We start from the raw sequence: 26908 nt of genomic DNA, 5'->3' as shown, positions 1-26908 counted from the left end.
TTACTTCAGAATTCTATCTTCTGCTTGAAAAAATGCCTGCAATCCTCTGCGAACGTTACACAGTTCCTCTTCTTGCTGTGCAAAAAGCAGTCAATTTACCACATACTTTAAATAAAGTTTTTGTTTGTTTGTTTGTTTTTGTTTTTTTTTTTTTTAACGTACTGTAATCCTGGTGCATAGTATATGCTGCTTGTAACTTATCAAATATGGTGCTTTTCTTTTCCACGTCAACACTCAACATATTAAGACTCAAAACTAAAGCAGTATGTCCATATCTACCTGCTGCTTTTATCACTTCGATGAAATTTAAAGCATAACATGTCAGTGATACTTGGATTCTAGCTAATTTTTGATAAAGGACTAGAAATTACAATTTTTAGTATTTAGTATGCAAACAGCTATAATTAATAAATAAAAATAAGGACAAGATAACTTCATTTACCATTTCTTTAAGAAGTTTCTCTTGGAGTCCTTTTATGTCTTCTTTCATCAGATGCATCTATAAAAAGATACTGAATACATCTTCTCTGCTCACAATTGGTAACCCATTTTCAAGAAGACAATTATATCCCTAAATAGTTTATAACCAAGAGATACAGATGCACATGCATCCACCTGCCTAAGGAAAGGGACGTGTGTTTTAAATGTATTCTTTCTTGGATGATCAACACTGGTAAAATAAATCCACAGAATACAGAATAACTCTTGCAGCAATTTTCCAGATAATTGCACATACCTTTTAAACAGGTGAACTCTAGCCCTAAGACACTGAATCTTGTCACACTAAAGGATATTTTATGACAATGAAAAAACTACAAAAATACCTATGTGGCATTAAAAAAATGCTGAGGATAAAGACTTTCTTTGGAAAAAAGCCAATACTGGTATCTGTTGGTAAAATTAAGGAATTAAAGATTATTACAATCAAGAAAGAAACAAAACATCATACCTCTGAAGTAAAAATATGTTCTTCATAGTCAACAGTATGGTAGATGTTCTTTTCAAATGAAGTTTTAAGAATCTGAATTCTAAAGAAATAAAAGGCAGTTGAAATGGCTTTGCTACATATGAACTTTCCACACACATCATGAACACTTCCCATTATTTGTAGTCCATTTGTACTTAAAAGCATGGATAAATATTACCATCATTTTTACTATTGGAATAGTCCAGTAGGTATGTGGAGAAATTTAGATGGCAAATAATTACAATTTTCCTGTTAACGTAACATTTTAATCTCATTTTCTCATCTCATCTACTATCTCTATTTTATGGAAGAGAGAAATTGCATAGGGAATAGTACTTGGCCTAATTCATACCTCGAATGAACAGAACGCAAATCTCCACCCGGGATTAATGAAGCCTACTAACCTCTGTTGCTCATTTTTCATGTATGTACTAAAAGTATGCGTATGTTTTTTCCAAAAGGTCTGGAAAGACAAATATTAATAGATGATAATCAGTAGGAGCTAATCTTTTCCGAACTGAAACTGACTGCTATCTAATATGAATAAAATAACCTACAACCACAGACTCAGCACAGAATGGGTAGGAGTGACACAATCACCACAGAAACTTGAAAACAATAATAAGCTTAGCCATCAGGATGAGGCACTTCAGGGATTCTATTTTCACGGAACCAGCTTCAGCAAAGTTCTGTTCTGCTTAAGTTTCAAAACAGTAAAAAAGAATATGCATCGCATTTTAATCAGATTTTCCAAATAATTTAAGCCATGCCATCAGAGTAGAAGAAAAAAAGCAGAGTCTTATGTTTAAATGAATACTTGTATACTGATTTTTTTATTTTTACATTACAGCAAGTAGCAGACCCATAATGTCAACTGTCTCATTGCAGAACACACATCAAATTACGTTCAAATGCCTACATGCTGTTCCTGAAATACAGGCCAGCTGAAAAAAAAACCAAACCAGTGTCATGAATTGGGGTAAGCAGCCCATTAAAAGCTGTAATTGTAGTTTATTCTAGGAGGAGAAACACAGTGGTAAACTAGAAATTCTAAGAGCACAGCATTAGCCAATCCTAACAACTCAAATTCATTATTTGAAATTTGACCCAACTTTAAGCAAAATGATAAAGGCTTTTAAAATCAGAATTAGTGACCTAAAGATAAAGATGATATGAATAATCTATAGATTCCATAAGAATTCACTTTTCTCCATGATCCAAGCACTTAAAATACAAACCGAGAATTCTTTTTCCATGTTTTTCAGGGACTGAGAATCTTTTTCAAAATTCTCAAGCTCCTCAAGAAGAGCAAAATGAAATTTGTCCAGCTGCCTGATCCTACCAAAACAAAATGAGTCACTTTTAGAAGGTATTCATTGCATCTTAAGGGTGTTTTAACATAAACGTTCCATTACAGACCTGCATTCGTGAAGCTGGTAACTCATTGTTGTCAAATGCTGATGGGCAGCTCGTAATGATTGCTTAGTAAAGTGATCCATTTTCTGTGAGCGGCTCTATGAGGATGTTTTAACATTAAATTCAGATTATTTTCACTTTAGGAAAAAAACTGTAGTAAGTTTAGTACTGTAATTTCTTAGTATCACAGATCATACTGAGCAGAAAAAAACTTTTTTTTTTATTATCTCCCTATCCTCTAAGGAAAAGCTTTCTGTTAATGAAATGTAAACAAACATGGGTTTACATTTTTGATAAAATTCTACCTAACTTAATTAGAAATACGTTATTTGAAAAATGTGTTTCCTCAAGACAGAGAAAGTACACATGGAATGAACAATGCGTACTTACAGCTGTCTTAGATGAACAAATGCATTATTCAGGCTCATGTCTGGAGAGGGACTTTTTACAAGGGTAGGTAGTGATAGGACAAAGGGTGATGGCTTTAAACTAAAAGAGGGTAGGTAGAGATTAGATATAAGGAAGAAATTTTTCACTGCGAGGGTGGTGAGACAGTGACATAGGTTGCCCCATCCCTGCAAGTGTTCAAGGCCAGGCTGGATGGGGCTTTGAGCAACCTGGTCTAAGTGGAAGGTGTCCCTGCCCATGGCAGGGGGGTTGGACTAGATGGTCTTTGGAGGGCCCTTCCAATCCAAACCATTCTATCATTCTGTGTTTTCCTTTTTGAGAATAAATTTCCTTCATGGGTTTGATAATTTGATAAAAAACAAAATGCAGTAAAAGCTTTAGATACATTAAGCTTGTTTTGAAGCAACACACAGGATAAAAAACAAAACAGACCGGGGAAAGAAAATCATTAGAGAGTTAGGTATATAAAGGATTTGAAAAAGGCATAAAAGGAAACTTGAGTTCTGTCATTTCTTGAAGTTCTATGCACTTAGCTATTTTCATGCCCTTTTATGTAAATTCTGTGGAATAAGAAAAGCTCTCATTCATACGCACATGTACCCACGCAGAGAACTAGTATTGTATATGAAACTGCTTGCCTCAATTTTCTTAGTAAATTCTTTTTGGAGCTTCTGACATATACTGAGAGTTGAACAACCAGGTTCCCAGATCTCCCCATCCAAAACAGACAGATCATTTACAGATACAGTAGATACGCTTTCAGACACTGAAAAGAAGTAAAAAAAGACAATGTCACAATTCAGTATGAAGAAGTATTCTATCCAAAAGTTACAACAGGGCCTAGAACAGCTTTTGTTATGGATATTAGCTTTTTGTGTTAATACTTTGATTTGTTACATTATTTTAAACTCTTGCGCAACAATGGTCAACTTGCACTCCATAACTAACCTCTGTAAGTAACAGCATCATCTGTTTTAAACAATTTTCTAGGCTGTAACTTTCTTGTTCTGTTTCCTTTCTTCTCCTCCTCTTTGCTTGTTTCTACTTCATCAGAGTTGCTTTCTGTTTCACCGTGGTACCTTCGTTTGAGCGTCTGTTTGCTTGTTTCTACTTCATCAGAATTGCTTTCTGTATCACTGTGGTACCTTCGTTTGAATGTCTGTATAGTTGGTCCTTTAATAAACATGAAAACAATGCTTAATTTTAGGATCATTTAGAACAATTGCATAGGAGGATAAAGAAGAGTTTATTGATCCTTTGGATCCAAACTCTAGGATTATGTGCCTTGTCTTTAAAGCTTGAGAACTATATAACAATACGCATTACGTTTGTGGAGGGCATATGTTCAGTAGATCTGAGAACTTGATGTAAATGAACAACAGGATTTCAACGGAACACAGAACTCTGACCCATGCAAGACTCGCTCATTAAAGATCCACCCTAAGCCCTCTTTTCCTGATAATACCGTTACTGCTACTTTTTTTTCCCCAGTATCAGTGGGAATGCTTCTAACTTTTAAGAGCGCAACTCTTTACAGTAACTGCAATTTGAAGCCAAATTTTCACTTTTTTGGGGGGGGTAATTAAAACAGCAGAGAAAATGAGAAAAAAAAGAGTAAAAATGGAATAATACTGAAAATATATAAAAGAAAACAAGAGTAGAAGACTTGGGCCATATTTTTATGCCAAATAAACATTTTTCTTAACCTTTACAGAAACACATAGAAAGTCTTTTGCTTTAAATTAAATGTTTGTACCTGACTCATGTATGGGGCCATAAGGTTCTTCGCTCCAAGACTGTACTTTACTTCCACTGGAAACAGACAATGGAGATGGTAGTACACAATCCTAGAAAAAAAAGCCACTGATTTATTAGCTTCCAAATTAAAGCACTTTTAGAAGTCTTCATCAGAAATCCATATTTATGTTGCCTTTCATTAAACTATGGACATGAACACAACTACAGTAAGAAAAAAAAAAATCACTGCATGAATTACTATTAGGTCTCACTTCTCACTAAATGAAAGAATAAACAAATTCTTCACCAAGTTAATAATTAATGATAGCAGTAAATCAAATGACCAATAAGGTCTAACTCTTTCTTGCAATAGGACACAAACAAAATTTCTTAAAGGAGTCATTAGTGCTTTTTCACCAGAAAAAGTACGTACAAGAAGAGGTTTGAAGGTTTATGGCAGCTTTTATTTATTTGCCAGTACTACAATAGTCATTATATTGAGTAGTAAACTAATGGTAAAACTATGAGAACACTTTTTCACCTCAAGAATTTTTACATGCAGATGTCACAATTCTTTAATTTGTGAAAAATCATTTATTTTTTATTGAAAAGTCAAGAAGAAGATATTTAGTCCCTGATATTTTTTAAGATATTAATTATAACTGATCTTGTTGAGATACAATTCTTTTCTTGAATATATACTCCTTAATGTATCTCAAATATTTTAAAAATTAACTAGTAGGATTTTCCAAGCAGGTCACAAGGAAACATTATATATATATAATGTGTCTAACATTAAGAAAGATGCACTTCCCTTAAACCTCACCATCTGTAAAGTAGATAAAATAGACGGAAAGCTGCAGCTCTCTTCTGAAGAACAAAGGATTTCGTAACATACCTCTTCCTTACTTTTGGTGACAGGTTTAGTGATATCCTGTAGTTTTCCTTTAATAGAAAATGTGTCTGAAAAGCAATGTCTGAAACTTGACTCTTCATTATTATCACGTGTTTCAGATACAGATCCCTTTTCACATTTTCCACTGACAGTTTTATATGTTGTTAAGCTGAGCTACACATTAACAGGAAAAAAAATCATTATTGAAAGGAGATGTACAAAAGCATAAAACAGGTGGAAACTGAATGGAATTATTTCAGTTAAAGTAATTGTAGAGTAACTTTAATATTCTTACCAAAGATGCTTCAGTTAAAACTGGTGAGAAACTTTTATTTCCAAATGTTAACTTTTTAACAGTCATCTCGGGGGACTGATTTAGACATACACTTTGAATGTTCTTTTTTTGTGGACAGAAATTATTGAGAGAGATTCCTTTCTCAAAATTTAAGGATTCTCTTTTTTCTAGCGTTGACTCCTGAAGACCAGGTGATCTTTCACTATAGGTATGTTCTTGAGTAACATCTCCTTCCGATACTCTTTCAGCACCTAGAAAACAGTTACTTAACTGGGAGCATGAGGAATGAAAGGAAAAAAGGGTAAGTTAAAGCCCCATATTGCTAACTGTTCCAACTCTAGGTATTTGCAAGCCTCAGATGTGTGGAATTTTACTTTAAGTGTTGGCAGACAATTTAACATACGTGCACTTTTTGCACTCTCTGCACTATTTTAGCAGTTACCAGATTCATTCTAACACTTATGTATTACACTTCTATATTATGTTGATGTCAAACAACTGCACCAACCTATGAAAGTGTTAGTGACATATTAACACACCTCCTAAATTATGTTGTAGACACTGAATTAGGACGTGTCTCTTATTTTAAAAGCATGAAATAAATGTAAAATTGTAGTACCATGATAATCCTCATTTAACCTCCAACTCTTGATACAGCATTGCTATAAATTAAAAGTCAAAATACCTACATCTCATTGTCTCAGGGGATCCAAGACTCTCAGATGAAGGCATTTCAATTTCCTCTTGCTCTGCAGAATTCTTTGATTTAATAAATGCTTTATGTACATAGTTAGCTACTTTCTTTGGCTCCATAGATACAATATTCTGTAGTTCCTTTTGTTGATTATCAGCCTTATTTTCCCCATTCATAGGTTTCTATTAAAATACAAGGTTATATAAGACATTACTTGTAAACACACAAAAGTGTATATAGATGCAAGTAAACAGCATATTATTTATATGTACCATTGAACAAGCAGAAGGTCCAAAAAGGAACATCATTAGAAGTACTTAAATTCATAGGGATATCAGGTGTTCAATATCAATAAGCATTAAATTTGTTTATTTCAGCACCCAAATTTCTATTCTCATTAACTTTTTAACTATTGGAGGCAATTACCAATGCTTCAGGATTTAATCAATGAAGTTTACAGACCTACCCATATACATTGAAAAGTTATACTGAAAGAATGAAAATGCTTTAGCACCCAACGGCATTGCTTAATTTACTAAAAATTCTATTTGCCTATTCAGCAAATGTATTGTCATACCCTCTATCAAGCCAGTGTTTTCTATTCTACACAGAATAGGCACAGCATTATCAAACCTACATTATCTAAAAGAACAAAGTTTGGCTCACTAAAACCTCCCACTTAATAGACTTTTCCAAAATATCATTGAGTTTTTTAAAAAAAGGACACAGTAGTTTTTTGCAGCAGAATAAATTTCATAAATAGAAACTGAAATGCTATTATGACTGAGAAGATTATTTAGGACTGATTTTCTTAGTAGCTAAATACTCATAATTAAAAAAGGGCACTACTAGAAAGAATAAATAAAATTCAGTTTAAGTTGCTCATTTTGGGCACTTAAAATTCAGGAGTACTATGTACAAAGTAAACCAGAGTTTATTTTGAAAAATATTGCAGAAGTGGATTTTTGAGATTAAAGTACAATTGTATACCTGTCCTTTTGATTTGTCTTCCTTAGAGGTGCATACTGGAGATTTCCTTTCACACTCTGACTCTGAACTGGAAGGGTCTTTGTAATTTTTTGCTAATGCTGCTCTTCGAGGTCGCCTTTGTCTGGTGTTTTGCTCTATTTCATCAGTTCCTGAATTCTGTTTTTTACATTCCTTTACCTTTGGAAGAATAAAAACATGTCCACTTTATATCGGAATGATTAATAAATATGTAAGAATAAATGGCAGGTAACTTGGTTTAATTACTTGAAATCCATTATTTCAAAATAACTAAAAAAGTTTAACTTTACCAAAGCTCAGAAAGTCCAACCACCAGTCTACTAAACATTTTAGGAAGATAATTTTCACTATAGATAGGGCACAGCGCAGTGAGGAATGTCAGAAAGTCAAAAAAGTGAAGAGGCAAAATAAATGCCACTTCTGAACTACAGCAAAGCTGAAATGGGTTTCCAAAGCTTGCTTTCTGAAATATGTGCACAATTAAATTAGACTGTAACTAGTCTGAAATAGAACAAAACCAAAAGCCTGCATAGTGAGCAGGAACCAGTATCCTTGGTCATCACCTCTGAAGTGATTACCTTAACCACTCAACTAGAATCAGTCTTCCTTTCTATCTGTCCCCCTTCTACATCATAACTACTGCCACTCTCTCTACACAGCAGCCAATGTTCAGAAACAGAGCAAAGCATGTTCTCACTGGAAGTACTTAGAAGGGATTTAAAATGTGAGTGCAACGCTTTTCAGACTAAGAGAGATTAGAGTTCTTGCCTCCTACTCTCTTGAAAAGTGCTCTATTTAAAACATACGCTCTCCCAGCCTCCTCATCTCCAGGGTCAAGTCTATTAGTGACTTCCTGGGCTTCCAATGCTCTCCATCTAAGCCTATGCAGTAGTGGAAGCCCACCCCCCCAAAGTAGTCACGTTGAACTTGCTTGGGTAGATCTGGGGAATTTTGCTACTAAAAAAGGACAAATTCAACATTGGGCAATTCAAATCCTCCTCAGTTTTGAAGCACTGTTCAGAACTGAGGCCCTCTTCAGTTTTGATTTATGTGGACTAGACATCACCATCAATACATGTGGTGATCATATTTTCATATGCATGATTTACAGTGACTGCATGTATGTAGCTTTAAGCTACTAACATTAGATTTGAATAATTATTGTACAGTCTGAGAAACCAAAGAGTAGTCTGGAGGGAACAAGGGAAGGTTTGGGGTTTTTTTGTTTCTTAAACTGTGGCTTACAAACATCTACAAGCACTGCCACTAACATGTTCATAATCACTTATAATTTATTATACTCCCAACTTTAATATACTTCAAATATTTTGCAATTATTATTCTTTCTTAACATCTGTGACATTCTTGTTTTCACAGTGTCACCGTTACATATATTCATTTAAAGAAATTATCTCAAATGTATTAAACTTCAATTAAGCACATTAGACACATGAAAACCCTTGCTGAAAAGCTAATGGCATATTCAATGGAGTAGGTAGCTATTAAGCTGTAAATAGACATAATCAATAATTTTAAGTAGTAAAACTTACAAAAGCATTGATGTATAATAACCATTCTAACTCATAGCTAGTATTATGGCTGAAATACTAGATAAATACTACATAAAAATAATTGTCTGAAATGAACTGTATTTAACAAACTATCTTGAAATAAGCTTACAGAAATGGCACATATTTTATGAAAAATTGTTTTGAAACAGTTTCTGCAGTGAAATAATATAGTTAAGATATTTTGAATATGTATTACAAGTCTAGTTGCAAATTTACGTTTACCTTTTTCTTCCTTGCATTTTTGCCTTTAGGTTTATCCATGTGGCAAGGAAGTTCAGAGAATTTATCTGCTGTTACAATACATAAAGTTAGAAAAATCATCAAAATATTCAAACATTTGACATTTAGAGGTTTAGCTGTAAAAATCACAGAATCACTTTTATCCCACAACCTTACTGATTCAGTAAACTGCTTTCAGCACATTGTTTTAAGAAGTCAAAGTTTTTTTTTTTTTCTTGACAACAACCTCTGCTTGTCCCACCCTCCAATAATTTTCCATGTTAAAATAAAAACTTTTTGGAAATTAACCTTTATAAATGATTAGAACTTATTTGAAAATTCCTTATGCTTGGAAATGAGACAACAAAAACATACTGTATCTGCAACACAGCACATTACATGCTGTGCAGTTGAGATCTATGGACAAATTTATTGCAGCGTTCTTAAGAAGTGTGAAAAAAGTTTCTTACTTTTGTCTGCGTTTATTGTTTTCCCTAAGTTTTTATTTCTACTGTAATCAATTAACGGGGCTTTAGCTTTTCTATTTGATTCTTGTAGCCAACTGATGTCTGTCTTGCTGTCATCACCTCTGTATTCTGTGTCTGTGTCACTAAAGAGGTGCTTCTTGTTTTGATTGTTTCTAGTCTACAAAAACAAAAAAAAATTCTTAAGCTATTGATTTACTTTTGATATACCTTTCACTTAAATAATTGGTATTTAAAGGCAGGAAGACAACGTGTACTGATCCACAAAAACCTGAGCCTTACTTTTTTTCTTCCTTTCACTTCAATGCTAGGTTTATTATCTTCTGCGTTCCTTAATTAGAAGAAGAAAAAAATACCTTTAAACAGTACATTTAAAAATACTTGTTCTAAATCTTTCTACTATTCATGTGATACGTGGTTTAAGGATTCAAACGAGTGTACCTACTTTTGTTTTCACATCCACTTCGGAAATATTTGTTCACCTTAAACCCTGAAGGATGCACTTATTTGCTAGTGATCAGTAAGAACACGCAGTAACAATACATCCCTTTGCAGGCTGATCCTTAACAAAAAACTACCCCCCTCTATGCAGGAGTTTATGTCCTGGCAGTATTCCATGAAGAGAACTAAAGCTGTTTTCTTCATGAAACACATTCTTTCCTTTTTATCAGCTTCCCAAAGGAAAAATCAGGAAACACCCTAGAAGACCACAGCAGCTATGTTTACTGCTTGAAAAAACAACACAGTCAAAATATTATTGTCCTGCAGACATTCCCTGGATTTTCGTAACAGAATGCTGGAGAACGGAGACAGTACTTTTCTTGATGATAATCAGCAGCCTAGGACACAATATAACATCCCTACCCTTTTTTGTTTGGATCTGTGTGAACACTCCGTTCAGTAACACGCAATTCTTGAATCTAAAAATGTAGATAAATAAGAAACAAATTAAGATTTTCATTTGTTATACAATTTAAACAAAATTAAACAGGCCACCAGACAGTAAGTAACAGCTAAGGGCTTTTTTGCTCAGTTTTTATACTCAGCAGTTAATTTACGATTATAAATTTCTATCTTAGAAGTTATTTAAGAACAGAGCTGGTAGTTAAAACCAAAAGGAACTAACTGAAGCTTTCAATATCTCAAACTAATGTATTAGTTTCCATCCACTTGCTTCACTACCTTCACCAATTCAGCAGCCTCCTCTGAGCCATAAGAAGAAAAACTATATTTTGTTGTCTTTTGCTTTTACCTTAGCTAGATACGCTTTATACTCAAACATCTGGGCAAAGATGTCTTTACAATGGGGATTGGAAGGATGGCAGTAACACTTTCAGGATAATAGGATAATTTAAAAATAATGATACTCCTAAAAAAATGTTTTATTCTTAATTCAGGAAAACATGGTAATAACTTTAATTGGCCAGAACCTTAGGATAGCATGTATCATTATACATTTGAAAGTGATGGAGGTATTTACAGGGCAAACTTTTCCCCACTTAGTTCAGTGATATAATTTGAATTTTTAGATGTTAACTATACTTTCACTAGACATAATTTGACTAAGCTCCTTTATATTCTATTAATAACATATCAGTTTCAGTTATATTCTTACTCCAAGCTTTATTGTAGGCTCATCAAACCCACTGATGTTAAAGTTGTAGATGTCATCCCTGTCAAACAGACACACAGATCAATTTTGTGACTGAATTAATGAACACTTGGTAATTAGAAATTTTGTATGAAAATATTTTATCTACTTACGTAATATGACCAGCAGTTATATCAAGAAAAGTAGTGGTTTTAAGGTTTCTATCCTGAACGTCTTCCTATACATAAATAAAAAGTTAACTCATATGTCAAATTTGGACTATGCATTCATACACGCTGTCATTGCAAAAAGCACGTTCTTCATCATGAACATATGAGAAAACCTAGCAGATGCTCAGACTTCCACTTGATTAGCAGCAGTACAGCATGGCAAAAGGGGACAAGAGCTAGTGAAAACAAAGTTTTTAAAATTTTAGAATTTATCCTTTAAGGATATCAACAAAACCTTGTAATTCTTTTGCCCCCAAACATTAAGACTAATTTCTGTTTCCCACCTATACCCCATTTAAGGATTCTATAATCTCGTTTACTATAATATTTTTATTCCAAATATTTAGCATTGCCATGTTCAAAAGGAACAGATTCAATTATATAATATGCAAACAGAAATTAATTTGGGTTTAACTGGCTGAGAGTTACCTGTAAAAATATCATGCAACATAAGTAAATATATAAGAAGTATTTTAAGTATATACAGTCAATGCATAATTAACATTAACATCTACAGATATTCAACATTCAGCAATATTTGTGAACTTTCGTTTTACATCTACTACCTACCACCATATATGTACATATAGGCGATATGAAAAAAGTTTCCAACAAAAGCAATAATAGGTTACCTTAGAGACATGGGATTTATTTAAATGTGGCCTAAAAGATAAGGATACATTTTGTTAAATGCTAATTAGAATATATACATTAGAATAGTGCTTATATAAATAAAAGCCTTATCAAACACAAGAAATTTATTCAGGCATTTAAATACAAAAACCAAGTGGATTAAAGAGATCGGCCCCTTTCGGTTTTGTGCTCTAGAAAAACCCATTCCACATGACACAGCTATACTGCAGGTTCTGCATGTCTTCCAAGCCCCTATCCAAAAGGTTCAGAAGGTGAGGTAGCCCAGCTATTCCAGTCCTTTGTCATCCAGTTACAATCAAGCACAGAGAGCATGTAATCACATGTAAAGTGTATCTCCAAGCATCAGTTCCAGCAAGGTAAGACTAATTTTCTTATTTAAGAATTTATTAAAATTCACACTCTCTAACAGTCAACTCTTTCAGGAAGAAAGAACTAGGAACTTTAGATAATAAGAAAATTGATGACTGAATCCAAGTCTGACCCCCAAACTATGATGACAGATTGAAGACACCCAACACGTGCAGTGCCCGCGAACTATCCCAGTTCAATTCTCTCCACAAAACACGCTGTGAGTGAGGGAATGAGCAAAAGACCACTGATTAGCTTCTAACAGCTTTTGTAATTATTTCAACTTCTGGAAATATTCAACTATTAGTCTCCTACTCTTCAGTACAACAGGGTTTATCAGAAGTGAACAAACAATTCAGATGAAAGGAGGATGTGAACTAACTGTAGACAGAGGAGTAGATCACAGAGAAAGCCACACACACAAAAAGAATAAGCACAGAAGTAAATAGTTCACATCATACCTGTTAAAACCCAAGGAGTCTCTTGCTTTGCTTTTCTCATCAGTCTTTACTTTATACCTGTCACTGATTTTACTAATTAGTGATTTTGTTGCATCTGTCATTTCTTTAGACTTTCTTTTCTATAAAAAAAATGAGTTTAAGACTCAACTTTGAACTCATTCAACCAGAAGGGCAAAGCTGCAAACAGAACTACAGGTTCCCAACAATCACCTACATTTCATTAAATGTCTTCTAGATGTACTAAATCACATTCCTTTGAAACTAATTTTCCCTGTGTTGCCCAAACAGTGAGCAATAACACATCAGTTTAGCAGATATTTTCTTTTAAATTTTGTGGTTTTGTGAACTCTAATATTCAAAAGTGAATGAAGAAGTGCACAAGAGCCACAAGTTAGTTCTTAAATAAGAATTACTTCCTAAAAAGATGATTTTTAAAAAGAAATTTAGAGTAAACTCATCTTAAACAGGTCACAGTAAAAAAAGCAAATAATGAAGCCGGCATTATTTGATTCACTTGGTATTAGTGGAAAGTCAAGTAAAAATAAGTTTGTGCCTAAATGAAAGTAAAATACAAATTCAATTTGTAAAATACAAATTGAAAATTTGACAATTATCTTAATTGCAAGTCAAAGAAATGAGGGTAAGAAACTCTCACCGTCTTTGATGGTTTTGGATTTGCAGTCTCTTTTCTAAAGAGCAAATCAGGTTCCTCTTTTGTAAAATCAGAATGCAAAGACGTTTCGGACACTCTAGCTGAAAGAAATGTTTTAAATGATGTTTCAGTATTAGTTTAAATATTTCTCCCCTAACAGCTTCTGTTCCAAATGAACAAAACTCTGACTGCCCACTAAGTATTTGCCGTTTTCTTCCCTAATGGTATCAATTAATTTTCTTGGGTTTCTTCTCTTTTTTAATTTCTTTGTTTATCTGGAGAGATACTGCAAAAAAACTGAATAAAAGGCTTTTTGCTTCACAGTTCTTTCACTAACGCTGGAAACTAATACAGAGAAAATAAAAAAGCGCAGCTGTAAGTTAAATAATCTGAAACATTTTTAACACTAACAGTTAACAAAGAGTGAACATAACCTGGATGGGACGTATGTGCCAATGACGGATTTAACTTTTGCTTGCGACCAGTTGCTATATTTTCCTCAGGAACAGAGCATGCTCTTTTTTTCATTGTTTTGGTTTTATCAAAAGAACTCTCCAAAAGACCAGGCAGCCTAACAAAGATAATACCTTCTTATTATCAGTGAATTGCAGAAAGTGAGTCTTAATTATCATAAACATGCATCACAAAACAGGAAAATAGTGATATCTTGTAGATATTAATGTGTTTTACATTGGCACCTAAGCTTTCTACCATTGTTCAATTAATCATTGCATAGTAAAATGGCAAACCTTCAGAAGCAACATGTATTTTTAAGTCAGCTCCAGAGACAACAATATCCTGTGGCTATCATTAAACCTTGAACCTAGGTAACTCTGTGGTGTGTCAAATCTACTACTTTTTATGGCACAGTTCACTTATGTAAACCCAGGTCATATGTATTTTACATTCTGATGCCATCTGAAAGAATTCATCTCCTTGTTACTACTAAAGCTTGCTTAAACTCCTACTCTGATCTTGTTAATGAGTACTATTTTCATAAACAGATTCTCCAATTTAAATTCTTTCATTAAGACAACAGAATAGTATTGGTCATGAAGTAGTCTTAGCAAATACATATGAGTGCTTTTCATGAATTTCAGAATGAAAAAAATAAAATGACATAACAAAAGTGACCTGACATACACAGCCAACAGTTCATAATGCAACTCTCAGGAAAGACAAGACAAATTCTGGCATTTTCTGAAACTATGCAACAGAATTTCAATTCTGGAAATACTTGAAAATACTCCCTTTTAAGTGAGTGACAACAGTGACTTGGTATTCTTTTCCAATACTTACAAAGGTTTGTTGCTTCTCCCTACTGGCTGAGAATCAGGCACAATATCTAACGCTTCATCTAAATGAGACATTAATTTGGTACCAATTATTATTACAAAAGAAATGGACAAAAATAAAATCATTTTAAAAGTAAGGACTATCAACACTTGTAAAATTACTTGCCTAAAGTTTGCTTTTGTGTGGCCTCAATTTCTGCCTCGTGTATCATTTCTGAAACTTCTTCAGCACACATACGCTACAGTGGGATAACACCCAAAAGAAATTATTAGCATAGGACTATAAACAGTACAACCTCATAAAATTGTATTTTCCCTAATAAATACTTTTTTCATAGAAGTGTTGATTCCAGTACCTTTTCAGGTAGTTTTGCCTCATTTCTGATATTGGACTTCCTGATCTTCTGTTCCATTTCACAAAGTTTGTTGTCTAGTGTACATCTTTGCCCACTCTAAAAAGCACAATAAATAACAATTAAAATCCATAAAAACAAAAGAAGTAAAATTCTCCTAGAAAGTAACACTTGAAATATTGTAAACTACACATTCTACAGTACACAAGCCTTTTTCTAAAGCATGACTATCTCAAAAAATGCTTCAGAATCCAATAGGCTGGGATTTGAACTGAATGTGACAAAGACATTTAGAACCAGAAATAAAATTAAAATGTTTCTTTGAAATCTTTGTTCAACTGGAACAAAAGCAAAAATGCATGTACTCAAACTGCAGTTCAGTGACACCTATGTAGTTTTGTTTGATTTTAGTGAATGCCTGATCAAAAATGCACTAAAACCAATACTATAAATGCTATAACCTGAAGACATTAACATTTCACTACTATAGCTGAATGTATTCTATGTTTTTAAGAGTATTTCAACATTGCATAATTAATTTGAGATTCTGTGCATACACCGTTCTCATATTATACACAAAGGAAGAACTGCAGTTCTAGTAAAAGCAAGTTAACTCTGGGGTCAGAATTGATGAGGGAATGCAAATTTTGGCTAATCTTTTAAGAGTTCAGCCTGACTTTAGACATATTAAACCTGAAATCCAGAGGACAAGAAAACATTGTGCAATAAAGTAAAAACCACTATTTTCTAAAAGCCAGTTGCTGACTGCAAAACTCTAGCTCTTTAAAATATGAATTAGGAACAAACTAGAATAGAAATTAATGTTATTCCAAATAAAAGACTTAGCTACGAATGATATGCATACTCCAGTAGGTTCTTGACAGAAATTCTTTGTTCTGGCCTCATTTACTGCATTATTGTTAGACCTTTCAGCAGAGCTCCTCATTTCCAAAGGTAATTTAAATCGTCCTTTAGAAGGAGTGGCTGAAAACAAACCAGACATGTCAGAATTCTATTTCTTCTGTTACGATTACTGCCCTGCCTGTGACATCAGTATGAAGAGTTTTGCCCACAATCACATCTATTCCATAAACTTCAAAAAAAGTTAGCTAGTATTTATATCAACTCACTATGTACCCTTTATAACTCTGTTGATTTCAATTAAGTTACATGAAGGTTAATGAGCTGATAGACTGTGAATGTATGGAGGCAAACAATGCTTTTTATAGCCTGGCTCCAGCAGAAAATGGTCACCTATTTGAAGATTTTACTGTAATATATTTTTGCTGGAATAGACTGTGTGGTTAAGCTCATAATAAAAAAGTTACAGAAATTCTCTGTCTTGTTCCATCCTAATCTGAAAATGCTTTCTTTTCTAGCCTCTGTTACTTTTTAATTTGTATGTGATACATGGATATACACAACTAAGGATACTGATGCACCTGAGACAGTTAAAGCAAGAAAATTAAGTTTATCAGCCATGCTGCTCTGCCACTAGTTCCATCTCCAGCCTCTACTGGTCTGTCTTACAAAACTCTCCCTTGTAGAAAGTATTAAATATCTGTTACAGTAAGACTATTAGCAGGAAAGTGATGGTTCCTATTTGTGATAAAGTCTATTCCTTATCCTTTTCTCTGCAAGAAGCACTTTTGACATAAGCATCAGTAGCACTGGACCTGTGACTTAACCTTGCAGCAGATCCCCCCTTGCTCATTAGCCATATAATCAGCTGCCCCTCGAAGAAACACATGCAGTTTCTAGATAAGAGTAAAATGTGAGTGATAGATACACACATTGGAGAAAGACAATTTTCCACTGCAACTGCTATAAAAGCATGAATTGCTGAGAATTCGTTAAACCAAGAGCATACAAGGAGAGAGATGAAAGAAGTTTTAGGTCTTCTAATTGATTGCTGACTTCTCAGCTTGCTCCAGTGCAAACAGCTGACCAACAGCAGCAGCTGGTTGGAATGCATGTGCAGCTACTATCCTGCATCACGTCTATGGACCAGTAGCAAGTGGCCTAGTTAAAAAATTTCAAGTTTAAAGCACCTGCTAGGGAAATTTTAAAAGGTCCACTTTTCATTTCCAGCTCTGCAAAGGATCAGAGTTCATGCTTCTATTTCAAGACAATTTATAATATATTTTTACCCTGAAAGTACTTGTAAACTTACGTGTGCGAACAAATACCAGTGGACTCCTTGTGGAAAATCTTGTAGTTCCAGGAATAAGCACGGATGCTTCAGACACTTTCCTTTTACAAGATGTAGTTACCTTGAGGAATGGCAAAAACTTGACCATAATACACAGATTTAAAGATGACAACACAAAATTAAAAAAAAAAAGAAAAAAAAAATCAATCTATTTCCAAGAGTCTTTTGATACTTTATATTATTGGAATGTCAATTGCTGTTGCTGTACACATCAGCGTAATGTGATTTTCATGCAGTTCCCTTTTTAGAGAAAGTTCACCAAAATACTTGAATTATATACTAATTAAAACTAATGCTTTTAAACTGAGATCAGTGATTGTTGTTTTCTAAATTAATTCAATGAAGTATGGACAAATCCTGCCCCTTGTTAACAATCAAAGTAACCAAGGTGATTCCCAGGAGTTCCTGCAAAGCTATCATGTAAGCTATAAACCAGCAGAACCTCAGGCATAGGTTTACTAGACTACCGGTAGCCAGTCACTCACTGCATGTCTGTTGCACGATGAAAACATGGTGACACTGCTTCATCTTTTCCCCCATCCCTAGCATATCTGTAGTTAGTCCTCATATAACCATAATACATTTATAACTTTGGAATGACTGGGGGACAAAAGAAACACCAGGCTTAATGAATTGGGCTCCTCTCAGTTTCAACCAGAGAATCAGCTATGCATAGGAGCAGCCCCATGAAATTGTGATTTCAATAACCAAGATACAGGATTCATCTTGACAACCACATGCTTTTTTTGTAATCATCAGTCTTTGTGAAAGCCAAGCCTACAGGACTTGCCTCTAATTACAGCTATTACTATTGCTGATCATTAGGAAGTCTCCAGAGGCTATACTAGACTTCCGCATATCGTAAGAGATTCCAAGTGTATCGTTGCAAACATTTCTCTTTAAAGAGAAGTCTCAGAGCATAATGGTCTAAAGAACATTAACAATTGCTTTTTATTTTTGTCACATAGTTATAGTTTCAAAATACATAATAATGAGAAATTTCTTTGCAAAGGGATTTATATAGCTTAGTGTCAAGTCATAAGAAAAAACAATCAAACCCTGTATGAATTATATTCAACTGTAAAATAACAGGGGGGTTATATTATAAAATATGATATTTAAATTTACTTATACTTTTAATGTACCCTTTTCTGTTTTGATAATCCTACTTACCTTGGAGGAACTATCTCTGCATTTTTCTTGACTGTTATTTTTATTCAGAGTCCTCAGAGTTCCAGGAAGTTGCTGGGTTTTGTACTTACTGAGTTTCTCCTCTTCAGATTTTTCTCCCAAACATGGTGACGCCTGGCTTTCTGGTACCAGAACCTATATAGTATTTTGGATTTTTAAAATTTTTGTACAATATTTGGATTTTATTACGTTTTATATTTATACAAACACACATAGAGTAATTTCTTTATCCCAAGTAACACATTCCTCACTGTAGATTTTTATAAACTTCAGACCTTATGTACTTTTAGTTTAAAAAGCATGCAACCTAACTTATTTTCGCTGACAAGGATGTTTTACCAAATCACAACTCACATAGAATAACTTCCCCTGTGATTGGGATATTAATATCCTCTCTCCAAATATACAATACACACTTATTAGAAATCACTTAACTGGGTTTTGAGTTATCTTTACTTACTGACATCTTAAAAATCCCTATTTTTATGGTGTATGATGGTAAATGAGCTAAGAATCAGACTAAATATAGAAAACAAGAAAACACCCATCTCAGCATACTGAAGTCAAATACCTGTGATCCGCTTTCATCAAAGACAACGTGTACAGCTGTTTTGGCAACTGAAGCAGACTGCTTCTTAGTAAAGCCCTACAAAGTAAGTAACCATTTATGTAGAATATACACTTTGATTTATTTTTTTTTTATAGAAGAAACAGGAAGAAAATATTTTAGTCAGAGTTCATAAGTGTCTGAAATCAGGTTATAGGGGAAAATAGATTCTACAAGCTCGTATTTCCATTCCTCACAAGTTTCTCAGTCAGTCAGAGTTCAGGGCAAAGTGGTTTGTTACAAGCTGTAAGGAGTTAAGCTATGGCGTGCTAAAAATTTTTTAATAAATGAGCAAGTTCATAAGAGTGGTAAGCATGCTGCAAAACGGGACAGCTAATGCATTATTTCTGAAAAACTTCCATATTTGTAAGCATCCAGTTCCTGTATTTTTGGAAAATTATATATGCAAAACTTGTCATTAAGCTATAGTGAGCCCTTTGCAGCCAGTTGATTTTTCTTGCAATTAATTTTAGATCTTAGAATCATAGAATCATTTAGGTTGAAAAAACCTTTAAGATAATTGAGTCAAACCATTAACTTAACACTGCCAAGTCCACCACTACACCCTGTCCCTAAGCACCTCATCTACCCGGCTTTTAAATCCCTCCAGGGATGGGGGCTTGACCACTTCCCTGGGCAGCCCATTCCAATGCTTGACCACCCTTTTGGTGAAGAAATTTTTCCTAATGCCCAATCTGAACCTCCCTGGTGCAACCTGAGGCCGCTTCCTCTCGTCCTTACTAGGCATCTTTACTGAAGCTTAACATTATTATGGGAGAAATGCTGTTCTGTAGCAACGTTAATCAGAAACTCTCAGTATAAATAGATACCAGTAGTCACAGCTCTAACAACATTTATATGGCAATGAGACATTTATTTTTAATCAATTAAAAAACTACTGAAGAGATGTTTAAACCTTACCTTCCATTTACTAAATCCATAAATCTTTCTGGTTACATCTTTGATTTCCAAGATAGAATCAAAATATAGGAAAAATTTCTCTCCTTCTTGATTACCCACATTCATTGGGCTTTTTAGCAATATCGTTAGTAATTTCTTTGAATCTTTTTCTGGACAAAAAATTTGAAAAGTAGTTTCATTAAAGTTTAACAACATTGTACAATGTTTGTAAATACATTAAGCTTATTTGTTTTCTTCAGTTCAGCTATTAAGATGTATATTTTATTTAATTCACTCTAACCTACAATAGATTTTATTAGTGAAACAACTCAAGAGTCAATCTTATAGAAATACTTATTCTGTATATTGTCCTGCAGAATTCTTTGAAGGTCATTTATTATAGCTGCAGACAAATTATAGATATTTACAAAATTTTTCTAATTGGTTTAAAAGGTACATCATTAAATGTCATTGTCTTATGCCTTATTTTGCACTGAAATTATAAGACATTATTTTAAAATTATTTTAACAATAATCACACCTGCATGCCTGAAATGCAAATGTGACTGCAGTGCAATTTTATCCCTGATAAAAACAGTGCCTATGGTATTTTAAGTGGGAATTTTGCTTTGCTGAGAATTGAGTCAGAACTTTAGGATTAATCAGTTTGAAAATCCAAGTTAGTGTGAACAAAAGGTCACATTTTTGAGTGCCAATACCTTCAAGGCTGTACAGGTCTACCTCTTCTTCTGGTATAATGACTGTTTCCCACTGATGATCCTTACATGAAAAAGACATTTTTAAAACTAGAAAAGCATTATATTACAATTAAATGAAGTTCAATGATCGGAAAGTTATTTAGTGAGGAGAAATTTTCAACTTTTAAAATCCTCTGTTACAAGGAGCGACAATGAACACATGCTTCATCAGCAACAGCGAACAATGTTTCAGAACAGCTTTGGTAGAGACATTAACCTAAACTGTCGAGTCTCATCTACAAAAATTATAAGTGCAATTATGTAAATGGCTTCTTTTTCATGTATGCATATGTTAAACAGTTCGCAAACAGTATTAGAAAGTCATTACTTTGAAACTGTTTGGTCTAAATACGTACACGAAATCTAGATTTCACCACCACCACCACCACTTCACACTATAGATGCACACTTAACTTCTACATGTTGATGTGGGGAAACAAATTTGATACACATTCCTTCAAGCGTATCTACTGCCTCAGAACAATCTAGTATGACAGAAAAAAAAATTAGCTTACTGCATCATCTGCTGCCACGTAGAAAGATATACTTCTGCTACCAATATTGAAATCAATCCAAAATTCTTCAAGATTTTCATCCAATGGTATCTGTAGCTAAAACAAAAAAATAAGATAAAGGGCTGTGAGCAATGATTTATACCAGCTAACAGGCTTTGTGTTACAGTTTGACAAACTTTAAATACATGTACATCTGTATACTCCTGAAAAAAAAAAAATCTTACTTGATACTTATTTTTTCTTACCTAGAGGGCAAGGAAATTCTTCAGCTGCACAAATGAAAATCTGTGGATATATGATTAAACCTGTTACTTACCTCATGTTTATCAAGAGCTGCCGATAAACACGGATATGTAAAAACCCTGTAAGAAAAGGGTATTTTGTTAAGTATCCTAAAATGCTGTAAACAAATTTTGCGTAGCTGAACACAGCAACTGGATTGTGTTTTCAGCACAAAACTTGTGTGCTTTAGAGACTAAGAGATCACAGCAATCAGAAGAGCAGTCACTAGACTGCACTTCTTCCCCAAAGGAGATAACATGAAATTTTAGAAATCCTCACAATTAAAGCTGTGGTCTCATACCTCTTGTCACTACGTTCGTACTTCTAGCTTATCCGCTGATATTTTAAGAATGGTTTTCAAACTGACTATACACTTGATATCAAGACATACCAGACAATCTCTTTGCTGTCATGACATATAAGAGCAACATGTACAGCACGTGATCATACAGAAAAAAAGCTCGTATTTTCGCTTCCTTTTTGTGCCCTGTTTCTCTAGCAGATATTCTCATTGATCATTATCTCAATGTAAATATCCTACATCAATAAATAAAATAATATATACCAACAGATTAGTAGCTATTGTTTATTGAATTAATGAACATCTCAGGATTTTGCAGCAGAACTAAATAGAATACAAAAACTAGCTCCTCCTAAACATTTATTAAAGGAAGTGTAGCACACACTTTATATTGTTTAAGAAGCTTTTCAAATTCATGTTCTTTATTTAGTGTACAATTTCTTCAAGCTGTTACCTAATAATCTGAAACTTACATTAGGTTTTGCTTTTTTCCAGATATGGGAATTACATAAGATTAACATCTTGATAGAGAAGACAATGTCAGTGACAATGTGCCAAAAGATGGTACTACTCAGTTTCTTTACATCGTTCCTTGACCTTATACCAAAGCAGTATTAATCTTATTTGCTTGTATTATTTTAATTCGGAGTTTCCCCAAAACAGTTTTTGTGATACAAAGGTTACTTAAAAAGCTTTAAAAAATTCAGGTTTACCTTCTTTTGTCTCCAAGCATGCCATTCACTTGGTTAAGAAATTTTCTGCAATCCTATTAAAACACAGAAATTTCTTAAAGAATTGTAAACCAAAAGCTTACCTCCCTGGAAATATTTTTCATATGACTTACTGTTTCAAACTCAGAATCTTTAATTCCTTTAAATGCACTGGACACAAACTCCATGGAAAACCACTGGCGCGCCAGTTCTCCTCTTTGTTTCTCTGATACCATTCTGCATAAAGCTTCTGTAATGGCTACTTGCAGGTCATAGTCTACAGCACAATACATTTTACAGGAACAGTAGCTTTAAAGATACTACTGATGTGAAAAAAATATTATGTAGAAAATTGGTATAAGCAGGGCTGAATGTTTCATGTTATGTATCGCATTATATCCAAATACGTAACCCATAAAGGATATATAGATAAAGAACTAAGGGGATAAGGATGACTAAACAACTTATGTTTCAATATGAAATTTCAACTGAACTTCCAAGGAGTGTCAGAGCAACACTGGACATATAAGCAAGAGACAGGATGTTTTCAACTTTCACCTGTCTGAACTGGGAAATTGTTGGATACCAAAGCAATCCCTGAGAGAAGTTATAGTGCTACGAAACATGGCTAGCAGTGCGCTATCCTCAAAGACTGACTTCCTTATGAGCTTTTGCCATCTTAAAACTTATATTCTAGAGAAGAAAAGGACTGAAAACTTCAAAGACAGTTAGCCATACACTGCATACATCTGAAACATTCCAGTTTGCAGACTGGTTTTGTGCAGTATTTGTATTTCTGAGAGGACTGTAATCACAACATTCTGCAGCTTCTAAATGTCTTCTCTGGATTTTCAATGGGTCTGCATGTAATTTTCAACAAGCTCAACACTAAATTGTTTATTAAGTCCCATGCTCACCTCCAGCTTCCAAAATTCTCCTCCCCATGTCACTCCTGCCAAACAAAGTAACATTTCATCAAAATATGACAGCAACACAAAGCACAGAAGAAAATTTTATTTAATTACAAGCTTTCAATGTAAGAGACAAAACCCTCATTCCACTAAAGTAATTAGACAATTACCTGACATATGTAATTTTTATTCTATTTATGTTTTGAAATGCTGTAAAAAAAAAAAACTCCCCAATGCGAATAGCTTGTCCTTCCAGTGACTAATTGACTGTGCTTTACACACATTCTTATAAAAGAAGAGTTTAATTATTTTAAGACAACTGGGATAAGAAGAAGCCTAGTGCAGATTGGGAAAGAGGTAAATTTAGGCTTGTAACGGAGAACAACCCACCAGAACACCTGCACACAGCCACTACTGCTGGCATCACGGTGGCAAATGCTAAAGTGAGTTAAACAGGGACCAATCTGCATGCATTATAAACAGCCTTGGTAAAAATTGCCTTCCCAGCTATGCAAATAATCTAATGATATAAAAAATAATACTGAAGATTATTTACATGACAAGAAACATTTCCTGTGTAGAAAATATCTTTTTCCTGGCATCTCGAGGCGTGTTGTCAAGCATTAAATTAAGTTTTCTTACTACCTAAGATGAGTGGAAAAAAGGGAGCAAGATTAAATATAAAGTAAGTGGTTAACATTTAAATTATTCTTATTTTGGGCCCTTGTAATATGTTTCATACCACTGAAGAAAATGTCATGCTTAAATAGTTGCAAAACAAGGAAAGACAATGAGTTCTATCTGACCTTAAATGGTATTTACCTTAATACAACTACTTCATTTTCAATAAATTACATTAGCTTTAATGTGAACATTAGGGTTATTTTCTTATTTGCAGGTTTAAATACAGAAAAAAAACCTTTCAAAGCTAGAGTTTTGCCAGCAGTTGACTACTGAGCTAAAGTATACCTTAAATTTGCATTAAAAAGACTTTCCTTTGGGATGTAACCTTTACAGAAGACTTTTTTGTAACTCTCCCTTTCTTTAGAGATTAACAAAAAAAAGCTGACAATCTGAGGTTACTGAAATAGAGAAATTTGCAGTATACTAGAAGGCATACAAACTTCTTGCCAGTGTCTAAAGAATTTACAACCAATGATCTTAATCCTATTTATAGCAATTTTAACAGAGCATATTTCCTATGCTTTTATACAGCTCTCTCACCAGAATCTTAATACCACCATTTTGTAATTTACTGTCCAAACCAAGAACTATACATTGGTAACCTGAAAAAAAACCCAACATATAAGTGACAACAAACATTCCCAGAGAAACATTAAATCATCCTTCTGATACTAGAGCACTAAAATATTCCCCCCCTTTTTTGTAGCATTTGTACAGTTAAATTACTATCTTCACAAAGTCTATTAAAACACTAACCAGAAAACTGTTGCTTAGAAAGAAGAATGTTTACCTCCTGCTCAACATAAATACTAACTCTTACATCCGCGATGAGAGTACATATTCTCAGAACAAAGTTTTCTAGTATTTGCATTTTACCTAATGAACAGGAAAAAATACATTAAAGAGTTATCAAGAGTGTATTAGGGTGCCCCCTAATCAGCATTTGGACAAAGATTAATTTTCATTTAGAAATAAAACAAGCTTCGTGGTTAAATGCAAGACATAATAATTACTTCAATTCGTAGTACATATGGCTCTTTATAATGTTTCTATTCCTGTGCATCACTGCATAAGTCCCCTGGGCATGAGAACATTATTTTAAAAATATAATCAGATCAATTCTGTAACTTAGCTCTCTGAGATATAATTCAGACCCTGGAATTTATCTTACCAGGGAAAAGGAAATGAATCTTTCATTTTGATCCTGACAGCATAACAGTCTCTAGTGACTTTCCACCTAGTGCTATACTGAAAGGCAAGAGCAGCACGATATTCACTAAAACAAGGTCAATAAAGAAGGACTACTGTGCTATGCTGAGAAACAGCTTAGAAACAATATTCTTTTTAGGAAAAACTCAGTTCAATTGTCATCTCTTCAGAGACCAGACTATTCTGCTTTTTTATTACTGACGTCAGCAAGTTATAAGGAAATCTGTCAGTACGGAAACCTCAGACTAAACAATCAAAGTTACAGTTGACATTCAAGCTTTTTTCACATGACTGAGAAATGTAGTCCTTTGTGCACTGAACAGCCCTCTTGAGGATAAGCCCTTTTCCATTAGAGTTTATTAGCTGAAGCATATAGATCCCGTGGTATATTTACATTAGATCAAGAAACTTTGTATCACCCTCATACATGCTCTTCTCAGAACTACCTTGCCTCAACAGGGCTCCACAAGTAGTAAGAGTTATTTTAACACTGATGATAACTTTAAAATGTCTCTTTCGGAACACTTTAACTACCATACCTAGTGTACAGGTTTTTTTAAACTCACCTTCAGGTCTACCGTCATATACAGCCTACAATAAAAAAATAAAACAAAACACATCATTTTGATACTGTAAATATCACAGCACAAAAATCAAGTAACATATACTTAAAGCAGTAATCAAAACTTCAGGTCTACCGTCATATACAGCCTACAATAAAAAATAAAACAAAACACATCATTTTGATACTGTAAATATCACAGCACAAAAATCAAGTAACATATACTTAAAGCAAGTAATCAAAAAGCATTTAAGATCTTAAAATTATTTAATCCTTAATGAAGAACACAGGAGACTTCTTCTAATACCAAGTGCGGTTTCCCAAAATTGTATTTCAGTTAAGTTTATGGAAATTATTTCCCCAATGACAAAAATTTTTATGAACAGAAGAAAACTCACAGACCTCATAAATTTGGGGTCCTGGAATTATCATACCAATAATTTATGTAATCAAAATTAGACCAAGATGAAATTTTTTGTTCATTGAACACTTAAGGTTTTTGGTTTTTGTTTTTTGTTTTTTTTAAATTTTATTTCATGATGCTAATCATGAACAGAAAACAAGTATGAAATCAGGCAAACTATTGATCCAGAAAGACATAATCCATTTCAGAAATCATTGTAACATTAACTTTAGAAGGCTATTACAGAGAAATAGATTTGAAAGTCTTTTTCTTACTAAACTAGTAATAATTGTTTTGACAAATACACCAATGTATTTTATTATCAATATATTTTTACCAGCAACATGTTGAAGAAATCTTCAGCCAGACTTGTGAGCATATCAT

General features: G+C 33.7%; 1 protein-coding gene across 1 annotated transcript; it reads right to left on the bottom strand.

Moving 5' to 3' along the window:
• SYCP2 (synaptonemal complex protein 2) lies at positions 1 to 26908 on the bottom strand. The gene is made up of 41 exons (XM_035899298.1): positions 26862 to 26908; positions 26126 to 26150; positions 24223 to 24311; positions 23673 to 23707; positions 22890 to 23032; positions 22759 to 22811; positions 21779 to 21824; positions 21463 to 21558; positions 20909 to 20969; positions 20211 to 20359; positions 19254 to 19328; positions 18665 to 18817; positions 17453 to 17552; positions 16145 to 16263; positions 15283 to 15378; positions 15093 to 15165; positions 14931 to 14988; positions 14066 to 14202; positions 13635 to 13732; positions 12980 to 13098; positions 12149 to 12179; positions 11460 to 11524; positions 11311 to 11368; positions 10560 to 10615; positions 9978 to 10026; positions 9681 to 9855; positions 9208 to 9281; positions 7351 to 7573; positions 6408 to 6590; positions 5719 to 5969; positions 5427 to 5597; positions 4548 to 4638; positions 3937 to 3964; positions 3740 to 3870; positions 3430 to 3557; positions 2387 to 2481; positions 2206 to 2305; positions 1372 to 1430; positions 950 to 1028; positions 443 to 499; positions 1 to 75 (listed from the first exon to the last, which is right to left on the bottom strand). Exons 1-41 carry the CDS (start codon positions 26906 to 26908, stop codon positions 1 to 3), a joined length of 3951 nt encoding a protein of 1316 aa, XP_035755191.1.

The sequence above is a fragment of the Egretta garzetta genome, unplaced genomic scaffold (assembly GCF_000687185.1).
Source record: "Egretta garzetta isolate BGI_Z169 unplaced genomic scaffold, ASM68718v1 scaffold158, whole genome shotgun sequence".
Lineage (NCBI taxonomy): Eukaryota > Metazoa > Chordata > Aves > Pelecaniformes > Ardeidae > Egretta > Egretta garzetta.
Note: the sequence above shows the minus strand (reverse complement) of the source record. Positions and strands in the feature narration are given on the sequence as shown.